Source organism: Doryrhamphus excisus, linkage group LG14 (assembly GCF_037039965.1).
Source record: "Doryrhamphus excisus strain RoL-2023G ecotype Guam linkage group LG14, RoL_Dexc_Guam_v1.1, whole genome shotgun sequence".
Taxonomy (NCBI): Eukaryota; Metazoa; Chordata; class Actinopteri; order Syngnathiformes; family Syngnathidae; genus Doryrhamphus; species Doryrhamphus excisus.
Window position 1 is genome coordinate 12,879,026 of NC_136370.1, and position 13,175 is coordinate 12,892,200.

The 13,175-nt window shown below is 39.0% G+C and overlaps 1 protein-coding gene across 1 annotated transcript; it reads left to right on the forward strand.

Moving 5' to 3' along the window:
• The first annotated feature begins 4,522 nt into the window (after positions 1-4,522).
• mis18bp1 (MIS18 binding protein 1) lies at positions 4,523-12,693 on the forward strand. Its single transcript, XM_078796347.1, has 16 exons — positions 4,523-4,766; positions 5,210-5,326; positions 5,996-6,276; positions 7,024-7,097; positions 7,175-7,296; positions 7,547-7,637; positions 7,802-7,914; positions 7,988-8,163; positions 8,899-8,974; positions 9,580-10,213; positions 10,279-10,445; positions 11,263-11,396; positions 11,475-11,617; positions 11,723-11,807; positions 11,881-11,935; positions 12,320-12,693. The coding sequence occupies exons 1-16, from the start codon at positions 4,523-4,525 to the stop codon at positions 12,415-12,417; spliced, it is 2,610 nt and encodes an 869-aa protein (XP_078652473.1). The 3' UTR covers positions 12,418-12,693.
• Positions 12,694-13,175: the final 482 nt, after the last annotated feature.

The window sequence follows — 13,175 nt, forward strand, 5'->3', positions numbered from 1 at the left end:
AACCATTCACACTCACATTCATACCTATGGACAATTTGGAATAGCCAATTAACCTAGCATGTTTTTGGAATGTGGGAGGAAGCCGGAGTACCCGGAGAAAACCAACGCATGCACGGAGAGAACATGCAAACTCCTCACAGCCCGTGTGTGAACTCAAACCTGGGTCTCCTAGCTGTGTGGCCTGCACGCTAACCACTCTCAACCACGCAGCCTGGAATCATACAGAAAATACATTTATAATACAGTGTAATATCAATATTTATTTTAGGTTACTATTTGTTTCTTTATATTATTTTGTCATCATGACAAATGAGGGTCTGCCTCCCTTGACTGCACATCACTGATAAACATTGGCAGTATTTACAAAACAAACTATTACTAAATACTCTGTATTCGCTACCACATGGTAGCCAAAGGTAGACCACCGCACCATTCGTATAACATCATATCAGAACACAGCATGATTGTGATCATAGTAACCATATGTTGCTGTTGTGCGAGGATTTAAATCTCCCAGCATCCCCTTTTCCTTTTACTCTTATGACACCCTATCTCCTCCTACCTCTTTGCTTCTTGTCTTTCAGGCTCATGAATACTGAGTAGTACATCAAATATTCATAGAGGCTCACGAGGATGCACACGCATGCGCGTTCACACGCACAGACGCATGCAAACACACTCCAACAAATCGCTTGCCCTCTATGCCTTCTGCACTTGAATGCATCCATACATGCACACAACACTGTAATCATTCACATGCTGTGAGAAAAAGAACCTGCTCAAACTAAGCAGCTATGAAAGTTTAATACATAGTTTCCAATGGATTCCCAAACAGGCAGCTGTTTCATTCTCAAACATTAAAGTTTAATTTACAGGATGTCAAGTGGGTTCATTTTATTGAGCTGTTTTTAGCGCTTTTATTTTTGCTGTTCTTTAATATTTGAAACATATCTATACACTGTATTACATAATCTTGCTCGAGTCCAGTGTAGTTTAGGGTTACTTGTTATGGATGCATATTTACCAACAGTGCATTTCCTGTTTTTACTCTTACACTGAGTAAAGTGGTGTTATATATAATACTTTTTTCAGACCTGATAAGTTAACAAGACTTCAGAATTTGCCATTGACCCTGAGGTGATGCACCAGCTTTATATGCAGTCAAGTTCTTCAAAAAAAATTATCAGGAGCTTCAGTTTCAAAAGAAGAAAAATATATATTAGTAGTAGGAGTAACTATGCTCATCATTTTCAAAGAATGAGAATTTCAGAGGTGATGCAGGTACCTGAACAGCTCCCAACTTCATTAAGATCCATCCATCCATATTCCATACCGCTTATCCTCACTAGGATTGCGTGGGTATGCCGGAACCTATCCCAGCTGTCTTCAGGCGGGGTACACCCTGGACTGGTCGCCAGCCAATCACAGGACACATATAGACAAACAACCATTCACACTCACATTCATACATATATGTACTCTCCTCACTGTGTGGTGAACATGCTGACCACTTATACACCGTGCGGCTTCCTTGAGAAGCCTCAGAATCATTCTGACTCCATAAGGCTGAATCTTACATGAAGCTCTAGAGCGAGGGTTGATTGACTTTTATGTCTTAATTATTTTCTAGGAACCAATTCTATTTTATTCGTTGAAGCATTTTGCCAAGTTGTATTTTCTTGTTCTGTTGGAAGAATCAGTACCAATAAAGTATCGGTCCAACATAATCGAACTCCCAGAGCGCAAACTGAGAAGACAACTACATAAATACTAGTCAATGAAATAAAACTGATAGCCAAGACTGCACTAAATGAATCGTCAGTCTGGTGAGATGGTATCAGAAGGACAACCTCATCCTCAACGCGGACAGGTCCAACGAGATAATGGCGGACATGAGGCAGGAGAGGAGAACTCATCAGCCACTGTCTATCCAGGAGCTTGCAAGCGTAGAGGGTCAGCAGCTTCAAGTATCTGGGTGTCCTCGTGAATGAGGACCTCAGGTGGACGCTTCACACCACCCAGCTTGTATAGAAGGTGACTGTACTTCCTGGGGAAACTCGGGAAGTTTGGCATGTGGCCTAAGATCCTAAGCAACTTTGACAGATGCATTGTGGAGAATATCTTATATAGAGTATCACACTGTGAGCTGGTCAAAGCTTAATGAGCAACATTTTGTAAAAAATGCGTCAATATTTTACATTACATCAAAAGCCAACAAAGACCGCTTTGGTTTTGTTGTTAACTTGCTATTTTCCAAAAAAATGATAAAAACTGTGACCTTTTAGCCTCATTTTGGATTTACATGAAAACCAAAAAAAGCCATGTCTCACCAGTCTTGATCCTTGATATTTCAGCAACTCTAGAAATATTCTAAGGGAAGGCGGGGCTACAAAAAAAACAATTTGGTACATGATTGCTGTCCCTTATCAGTCAAGGGCTGTGGTGGCTGTGATATATCCTGTGCTCCAAAATTGATCTTACAGATAAACAATCTCATCTCTGATGGGCTGTGAATCGCCAAACGCAAAGAGAGAAAAAACAATCCAAGATGTGAAATGAAAGGAGAATTCTCTTGCATCAAGCACCTTACATGGGCTATTTGTCCCCTCAATCAAATAGGAAAAGACCAACACAACAATGTTGCTGTTGTATATTATATTGTATATTATGCAATGTGACTTTTCTCTGTTTATACTTAATTGTCATATGTTGTCCTCTCTGGTCATTCTTGAAGGGGGATTGCCCCATCTGCAGTCCCTTCTCAAGGTTTCTTTTTTTTCCCCTAATGGGTTTTGAGTTTTTCCTTGACCGGATGGGGGTTCAGATCAGGGGATGTCATCTATTATCTACTATTGTCTACTGTTGCCTGCTTCTTAAGCCCTTTGAGGTGCTTATGTGATTAAGGGCTATATAAATAAACTTGACTTGACTTGACACTGCGATGACTGTGTGATAACTGTCCCCCCCTCCCCCAATTACTTATTGTTGCTTGTTATACTCATCTTCCTCATCCTGATATTTTACCACCTGATTGTCTGACCCTTGTTTAAAACCTTGAATTAATTTCAATATTAACAAACTGGCCCTATGATTGACTGGCGGCCATTCAAGTGTGGACCCTGTCTCTTGGTAGTAGTCAGCTGTGATAGGCTCAAGCTCACCATTAGCAGTAGAAAATCAAAGACTGGACATGCATTAACAATAATTGCAATTAGAGCCTTTTAATGGGCAACAATGAATGTTAATTCAGTGTCTATATTATTGTAAAACATGACATTCTTGTAAGTGATATGGAGAAAACATCCCACCGATGATAACAATATGCTCAAAGATATCCTTCAGCAAGAACCTATAACATGGAACAACTAACTTTATAAAAGTATGTTTATTTGTATGAGTTTTTATTGCCTCTACATCTCAAATGTAATAATACTACCGCATCTCTATGAGGCACAGACTAAAAATTTTTACAGACAGTAATTCATTTTTTTTAAATCTCAATCTCTGAGTTCATTTCATAACAAGGAACATAGTTAAAATATTAAATCATGATGCCTGTCTACACTGAAGCTTCTCATAACCCTGTACTGTTTAATATAGATGAGGGCAGGGAAATTGGATTATATTTTTTTATACCTGTTTGGCAAACGCTGCTAAATTATTAATAATACACGTTTGCCATCTAGTGGCAGAGAATGATATGTGTAAAATCCTGGTGGTTAGATGATTATTTTTTCATATGCTACTTCGATATGGAGGAACGGGTATTAGAGTAAACATTAAAAAGTAATCAATATAAGAGAGTTTGATATGAAAAACATGCACAAAAAGACAAAAAGGAGGGTGGAAAATTCAAAACAGACGTGTTATAAAGTGGAGAAATTAATTTATATTTGAAATATATACGATATACTTCATGTATATTTATTTTGTACAATTCAGTAACATATTGTTTAGTATTTATATATGAATTCTTAATATCTTGTCTTGATTTTAATGTCTTTCTAACTTATTATGGGCATGCCTGCAAAGCTGTCACCCATTTCCCGTTTATTATTAATGATTTATTCCCATTTTTATTATATTTTTTCTTTATTTGTATCTTTATTTGAACATTTTTATTTCTTTCTTTTAAATATGCACAAACTTTATAATGCACTGTCATTCAAAAACGAAAATGTAACAAATTTAAGAAAAAAAATATGCAACCTGAATATTAATAAAGTGCTGGTAAATTAATGGTGTTAAATATAACAAAAGGGAAAAAAGGAAAAAAATGAAATACATTTACACAATACACAAGAGGAAGTGACGTCATTGTGTTTGGCCATACACCCCGCCCCTCCAGCCAAAGGCGGTACCATGAACATTTTTGAACGGAGCGCGGCTAGTTGTTAGCATGTGTGTGGGATAGCTAGTTGCTAGTGTTTGTTTGTTTTTTCTCCGGCAACTTTAAAAATCCATGGCGTCGTGTCGAAATTCAAGCACTTGGTTTGAATCCCCGGCTAAGGTATTTGCCAAGATGAAATCCAAAGTGCAAAGAGAAGCGATGTGCGCCAAAGAGGGAGGCTTCAATGGTAAAGACCAAGGGTTTGGCGTTCGAGAGGAGAAACACGGAGAAGATGTTTGTTTACCACTGAGGATAACCGAGGGCGTGTGGGAAGCAAATGACCTCCAGCGGAATGACAGGTTTGATCAAGTGAAAGCTCTGACCCTTTCACCCATAAAGAGTCCAACGAAAGGCTATTCAGCAATGGAAATCCCTCGTATGACAAATGCAGAAAATGGATTCCGATCCACAATCAGACACCGTATGGAGTCCAGTGCAGTGTTCCATTCTACTAGAGACCTTGTTTACAATGACATCACTAGAACTCCAGAAAAGAATGTTGACAAAAGTTTTGAAAGGGTTCAAGGATTCGCTCCCCTTGATGCTTCTATACCTCCAGACACATATTTTACCCCCACGAGGAACAAATTGAAGAAAAGAAAACTGGTGGAGCAAGATATGGACATAATCAGCACAATCACGGATGTTGACGGAGAGAATAACAGCAATATTGAAGACCTACAGCGTGAAAAAGGGTGTCCACTCACGACAAACCGAAACCAAAAATATCCACGGATAGGTAAAGTGCATATGAACATCAGTAAATGACTTCCTTATTTACTCATTTTAATATATGCATATTATTTCTGCTTGGAACAGAGTGCTCTGACACCCTCATGTCACCTGCCAAGATATTTGCTTACATGAAGGAGAGAGAGAACAGAAGAGAGCTGGACCAAGATATTGAAGCCTGCAAGGAACCCCTGCATGATGGAGGTACACAGGAACGCAAAAGTACATACATACGTACCTTACAGGTATAACTGACTTTTTCTAAAATGTGGCACAATGAGCCCATCCTTCATAATAAGGTTGTGGTCTCCCCTACTCTCCAAAATTTCTGTAGCATATTCTTAGGAGCTATCTGCAATATTTACTTTCACTGATGGAGCAAAACACCATTAATTTTGCAATTAAGATTTTTTTTTTTCTCAAGCTACCATAGCTCCCAGGTGCCTCCTTCATACTTTGAAAACCCTGAATTTATATTAAAAGGGCTCCTGGCAAATAGGTAATTAATTATTAAAATAAAAAAAAGTTACTTGTCTTTTGTACCTCTTATTTTGTACTGCACTACCTGTGGTGGCTATTGTCTCACCAATAGAACATTACTGACACCTAGAGCTCTAATACTACATAGTATCATCACAACGTTTTTGAATGCATCTTCTGAGTGTATTTGTATTTTAGTTCATTTAGTCATATTTATGCTTGAAACTACTTAATTTAGGCAAAATAATTACCTTAAGTATGTATATTTCTAGGTGATATTAAACTACGAAGCAGATTGTCTTCTATTTAATATATGCTGGTATTTGGAAAACTATAACAGTGAAAAAGCGTGACGTGGCAAGGTATTACTTTTGTATTTTGTATTTCTCACAGACCAGAATTCCCCTGCTTCCAATGTGGACAAGATGGATGAAGACGATGCTTGTGTAGCTGATTTGAACAGCGAGAGTCCAGTCACCCAGTCCCGACCGAAGTTTGTCAACTGCCAATTGGACACTGTTCCGCCTGAGAACACCACCTCCTCTGTTGAGATATCGGAACCTGTTTTGTTTGAAGATCCCATTGTCCTCAATACACCCCGCATCACCATTCCAAAGAAACACAAGGCGATGTTCAAGCACAAGCAATGGCCAAACCCTGAAACCATGCCCAGTGTAAGTCGGTGATTTGTGTCACTCCACTTCACAATTTTCAATTGCGGGTGGGTAATAATTTCATAATTTCAACTTTTTAATCTCATGATAATGACTTTATTATCTCATATTTTCAACTTTTTATCTCATAATTATGATTTATCATTGGGATAACTTGGGAAAACAGGCTTCCATACAAGTGCTTATTCACATCAGTAAATTACTTCCTTATTTACTCATTTTTAATATTTATATTGTTGCTATGGTGTGCATATTAATTCAATACTAAATTTGAAGGCGGAGGTTTAACAGTCATGACGATGTATCAGAAGTACAACAATGCATAACGAACGATAAAGCCTCATTTTGGGGGGGGGGTCCACTTACAGTGGCAGCGTTTCACTACTGCGCCATATGGGCATTGGGACGCCAATAATTATAATAAATGAAATCTTCAAGATTAAACACTCTTAATAAACAAAATAATCATCAAACATACTTATTTGCGCATACAATGCACAGAGCAATGAACAACTCCATGCTCTCTGCACCGTTCCCCTTATGGCGTCAGGCGTACAGGCACACTCGTAATAGTGAGTGTTGGGTGCTAATTGTTTTTCATTTTTACTCATGTACCCTTATTACAGTTGGTGTACGACTTTCTGTGATTTCATATGTTACTATATACGTACATTGTGTGTGTAACTAAGAATAATTGTCAATGTTTTGAGACAGATATTGACCATAGTTTTGTTTTCCCCTTGGCAGGAGAGCATCATTCATCTTAATAAATGGTTCCTGAGGAGGAATCGCAAAGGCCTGTTTGTCGATGGAATCCGTGTGTAAGTTTTACTGACAAAAAGCATAGTTGTTTTTCTCAGTTGCCACATGTTTTCTCTGATTGCATCTTTGTTGGCAGTGGGGACAACATACCCTGGAACAGTAACATTGTGGTGGAGAGAGTTTCCAGCACTGTAGTGAAGACTATCTCTGGCAGGGTTTACATCTTGATGGGCAAGCTCAACATGGATGTTGACTCTGGTAAGACCAATAGAGTGGATCCTTTTCTGATCACATGATTCATTGAGTACGTCTACAATTACTAAAATAGCCAGGTGGTTGTAGTTTAAAGTAGTGTGGTGGTTACCTCCTTTAGTTGCAAGGAGGCAAAATTTTGACACAGTTTATAGTCATTGTACTATTACTATATTGTGCTTGTGTATTTAATCATTTGGAAACCCAGCAAATATTATCCTTTTTGTGAACTCAATTTCTACGTTTTATGTTACAGAATTCCCAATGTGGCTTTTGCGGAAGTTTGTGAATGGATTTCCTGCAAACTGGAAGGAGCTTTTTGAGAAGTTTTTGTCTGACTCAAAAGAGTAAGCATTTTTAGTAATGGTTTAATTTTATTTGAACATGCATCAGGTTACAATGGAATGCATCACATGCATCAATTCACAGTTCCGCATGTCCAAAAGGAACACAATTTAATTGTATTCTTTGAAATGATGACTTATCAAGAGCCACATTGAAATTCTTTCAGCACGGGTAAAAGGTATAACGGTGAAGGAAGAAGACGAATTACTAGGACAATGTCTGAGACAACTTCCGCCACGTCTACAATGAAGCTGCCTAAGAAAAATCCTGTTAGGACCTGTAAGTAAAAGATTATCAACACCAGTCAAGGACAACACCAAGCCCATTTAACAGTCTCTTCATTTATATACAGGCTCCTCTTCTGCAGCAGATTCATGTCTGCCTTCCTCCTCTACTTCCACAAAAGTATCTCGCAGTGGTCGTGTGATCAAGCCGCCTTTGGAGTACTGGAAAGGAGGCAGGGTCATTCTGGATGCGGACATGAATGTTACTATCTTTGAATGTTACGATACCTCCATCTGCAATTATGTAAGCATCTAACATTTATTCCATGTGGTCTCTTTATTGTAGAATAATCATTCTAATTTAAATTTCTAGCAGAACTCGTGTGTGAAAGCTGAGCGATACTGTTGCTTATATCTGTTAACTAGGGATGCACCGATCGATCGGCTGCAACTTAGTATTAGTAGTATTAGTATTAGTAATGCAGTTAGTTTGGAGCTTGTTTTTGTCCCACGGGAAGGTGTACACATTATGTACGTACTAACTTTTTCCAGTGTCACTGAACAATTGTGCTCTTTTTGTCATTACTTAATTATGTCTTGTCCTTAAAACACAATTTGTGTGTCGTTTAACATGAACATAACCACGTAGGTTATGATGGTGCTATGACAGGTCGTCTAGCTTGCCAGGTGATTTTGAGTAGTTCACAATGGGTCAATGAATATTTGCTTCAACTCTAAGTAGTTTTCTATTATAAATGTTGTAACCACAAAATAGAATAAAGACAGTGTTTTATTTAAGATATTTATTTGTAATAGTCTTAACTAAAAAAATACATTACTGGAGAATTTATATCTAATGTATTCATATTACATGCATCAAATACAGTAAATTCAGGTCTGTGTCAAATAGTACAAAAACTGTTCACACAGCCACGGATTGAGGATGGTGGCAATAATGAATGGTGTTAATTTGCAATGCAGCAGCAATATTTATATTGACATAACAGGTCACAATATATATATATTTTTTTAATTCCAGAGGCAAGTCTCCCCAGTGGTGTCTCGTGAGGCATCTCAGAAATCTACCCAGGCTTTGCAATGCACCGATAAAAGGGGTAAGGATATTTTAGATTTGTATTATTTTTCTATTAATTTTAGCCTGTGTGTTGTCAGACACTGTACAATGTGGCTTTTTATCGGCTAAGTAGCTATACACTCGTTATAGGTCGTGCTGGCGGACAAATACTCCACATGCAGCGCATAGGAATGCTATGTGTGCCTGCAAAGCGATACAGTCGTCCCCCATTTGTCGCGATTAATTGGTTCCAGATCCAACTGCAATAAGTAACAGCGGCCATTAATTAATAAATGAATTTTCGAACAAATGCGATACAGTGAGGGAGTAATGTTCAAACTGTGATGTAGTGAGCTATGAATGTACCGAGGAAGAATAAAATTGCTTGTTAGTAAGGCTATCAAAAATAATGGTGGTAACTAATTTATGGAATTGCATCATATGCATAATATGAGGCAAGCCACGCCTTTCTGTTGCAGAGATGGAGGCACAGTAGCATCCTCGCAGAATCACACACAGTCACACATTTATAACTTAATTCTGACATCAGCTTATCAACAGCAGTGCAATTTCAAAGACATTTCATCAAGTCAGTACTTTGCATGCATTATGTACAGAATGCTGACTAACACTCTCTGGTTCCAGGACGTAAACAACGCAAGTCCAGCAGTGATGGCGAGCCCCCAGCGAGACTGAGGAAAGTCAAGGCACCACTCAGCAAACATAAACAAGTTAAGCAAATTCAACCCGAGGAGAATCCCCCTGTTTCAAACAGAGGTGCTGTGCAGAAGCAAAGCCGTCGCACCACCAGCACTGATCAACAATCGAGTCATGAAAAAAAGCTCCCACCTCAAAATGAAACCCAAAAACAGCGTGTGCTTCGAATCTCATTGAGGAAATGCACAACCACTCACCCTCAGTATTTTGATAATGACAAATTATCAGTGTACAAGTCATTGGATGAAGAAGAGGTGTTGACTACAAGGAGAACAAGACAGAGCAACAGGAAGCAGAGGCAGAGAAGCAGGAAGCACTCCACATCCAGGTCATGCCCAGAGGTGAGTGAGAAGGCACTTCGAAATCCAGTGCGGGCCCCAAAAACTGTCAATGTGGCACCGTCTAAACCTAAGCAAACCAAAAGTGACAAAGCAGCAGCACCCGCAAAGCTTCCAGCTGATTTCACACAGCCTAAAAAGAAATCTAACAAAGGACGCACAGTGCAGCCTCAAGTCGAAGACGAACACACATGGACGCAGGATGAGCTTGCAAAACTAGAACAGTAAGTCTCACATGATGTTCTTTTGAACAGGAATATTCATAACTCATTGTGTTTATCCTTGGCAGGGCTGTGTCCAGGTATCCTAAGCACGTGTCAAGCTACTGGGAAAAGGTGGCCATGATGGTTGGCACGCGCTCTGCAAATGAGTGCTACAACAAGCACATGGTCTGCAGAGACAGTCCTCCTAAGAGCACCTATAAAACCAAGAATAATGAGGTGCCAAAAAAACAAGGTAATGATAAGGAGGATGTGCTGACACACCTTGTACTTCAGTGTCTTGAATGAGGCTATTTTAAAAACATATTTTTTTTTCCTGAATGATTTTGTTGTCATACTGCAGCAGAATGGATTTAAAACAATCAATCATGTCATTGAAGTGTAGACACTCAGCTTCATTGAAGAGATTTCCCATGATAAGGCATTGATTGTTTTAGGATTTTTTGTTTTATGGGGCTGCACGGTGTGCGAGTGATTAGCACGCAGGCTTTTCAGCTAGGATGCCTGAGTTCAATTCCACCCATGTTCTTCCCGTGCATGCGTGGCTTCCTCCCACATTCCAAAAACATGCTAGGTTAATTGGCGACTCCAAATTGTCCATAGGTATGAATGTGAGTGTGAATGGTTGTTTGTCTATATGTGCCCTGTGATTGGCTGGCGACCAGTCCAGGGTGTACCCCGCCTCTCGCCTGAAAACAGCTGGGATAGGCTCCAGCAACCCCTGCAAATTAATGGTTTGTTTTGTGTAGATATGCTGCATTTTTGGTGCCTCAGCTGTATTTGGACAGTTTACATCGTCATAAATATGACCATAACCTTTACTACATGATGGCGATGGATTTGTCTTCAAAGGATTTTCGTCCAAGTATATAAACTGTGGTTGTGTTGTGTTTGGACACACTCTGCTATAAATCAGAAGGTGGGTCCAAACTGATGCTGTATGTCAGCAACACATTCGCCCTCACTGCCTTTTTCTATTGTTAAAGACCTGCTTACAATCAAAACGAAAGTGATCCCGCACCCCAACATTTTTTGGACATTTTCCATTTCAGATTGTCCTGTAATATCTGCAAAGTTTGGCACCTTCAAGAGAAAGCAGCAGGTTCGTCAGTTCCTGGAGACCATGCCCAGAGAGGACATGGATGATGCTTTTAGCTCATCAAGCATGCAAAATAAACGCTTTGAGGTTTGAGGTCTCTTCTTCTGTTTTTTGTTGTTGCAATGAGCACAATCTGACGTGTTCTCCATTTCCAACACTGAGTAGATGCCATCCATAAGTTCAAGCCAGGATGAGGACTTTACGCTGGGAAATGTGGCACCTCTGACACCTATTTCATCAGGTTTCCCTGAAGTAAAGACTCCTCAGTGTCTCGCCATCACTCCTGGAATGATGGTCTCTCCAAAAAGGTGTCTCAACACAGTTAATGCAAAATGTTTTCATTGGCTTGCATTTTCACTGAATGCAATTGTCTTGAATGTCTTGAGCTTAACTCAATTCTTTTCTATTTCAAGCAACAACAATGATAAGTACGTCTTCCAGCTCCAGAAGAGGATGAAAACAAATCAGTTAAATGTCTATAAACATGTTCCAGCAAAGGTACAATTTACAAGCAGCTAACATCCTAACCAAGGAGTTTAAGCAGTTACAATATATGTATTTTTCCTTCTAGAGCTTCTCACCCACGCCATCAGTCAAACGGACAATGAAAAGATGTGAAAACCCAGGTAGGTTTCATTTCTCAGTTGTCACTGCTTTTAAATTTTGATTTCCTGGTGTATCGTCTTGCACTACAGCTGTCTGATGGAATTTTATAGCATAATTTTGATTATATGATGTATATTTAAGCTTAGTCATGCAGTATGGATGGACTATATGTTTAATTTGCTAGAATTTATTGTGAACCCGGTGGACCTGGTCACAAGACTACCACAGGAGCGGCTTCTTTTAGATCGCATTCATCAGCTAGTATTCACTGATGAAATTCTCCATAAGGAAATAATGTTTATTTGCTTTCTGTACTCATGAAATAATAAAAAAATGACAAATGTACCTTTTCATACCTTAACCTTAAAGTGACGGGTGTTGCTTTTTCTCTCCACTTTGTCTAGAAAACCATTCCTTTGTTGTTTGGGAGATGTTTCCAGAGAAAGCAAGCTTGCTGTCCGAAAGTGGAGAAGAGGACTTTTACTTTTCAGATGATAACTGAGCCGTCATGTGTAAAAACACAGCCTGCATCTAATGCTACTCTGGAACACGAGAGATGTTTTTAAAAATAGAAATAAAATTACATTAGCCATTATACATGATTATGAAATAATTGTACAAATACATGTTGTAATTCACAATCTGCATTTGAGACATGAACACGTGTGTGTTCCAATGATATAAAAACAGATGAGCACACCCATGTTGCCTACAAAGACTGCTGTTAAAACACCTCCAAATCCCTTCAACAAGTTTTTATGGTTGTATGTCCATGCTTTAGTCATTAGTCGCATTGGTTTCACAACAAACACATAGATCTAGTGTTAACTTTTCCAAACTCTAAAATGGTGGCGTTCCAATATGTTGTAGCGTTACCTTGTTAGTATTGGTCTGAGAAATTGTGAGTGCGGGGCTCACAATAAGTGTTTCCCATTACGTGCAGTAATGAGCTGTCTCTTTTTTATCTGTTTTTATATTTTCAGAATCCACAGAAAAGAGAGAACCATGTGTTCATAGCTCACGAAAGTATTGGGAATGATGGGCAAAAATCCAAATAAAGTGCAGTTTTTTCCTGCAATGTTTAACTCTCTTTGTATGCCACAAGTTACCTGTGAGTACATGCGACACGTTTGAGGCACTTAATCTCAGACTCAATGTTTAATCTTTCAGCAGGACAATGATTCTAGACACACAGCCAAGATATCAAAGGAGCGACTCCAGGACAACTCTGTAAATGAACCAGACTTGAATATGATTGAA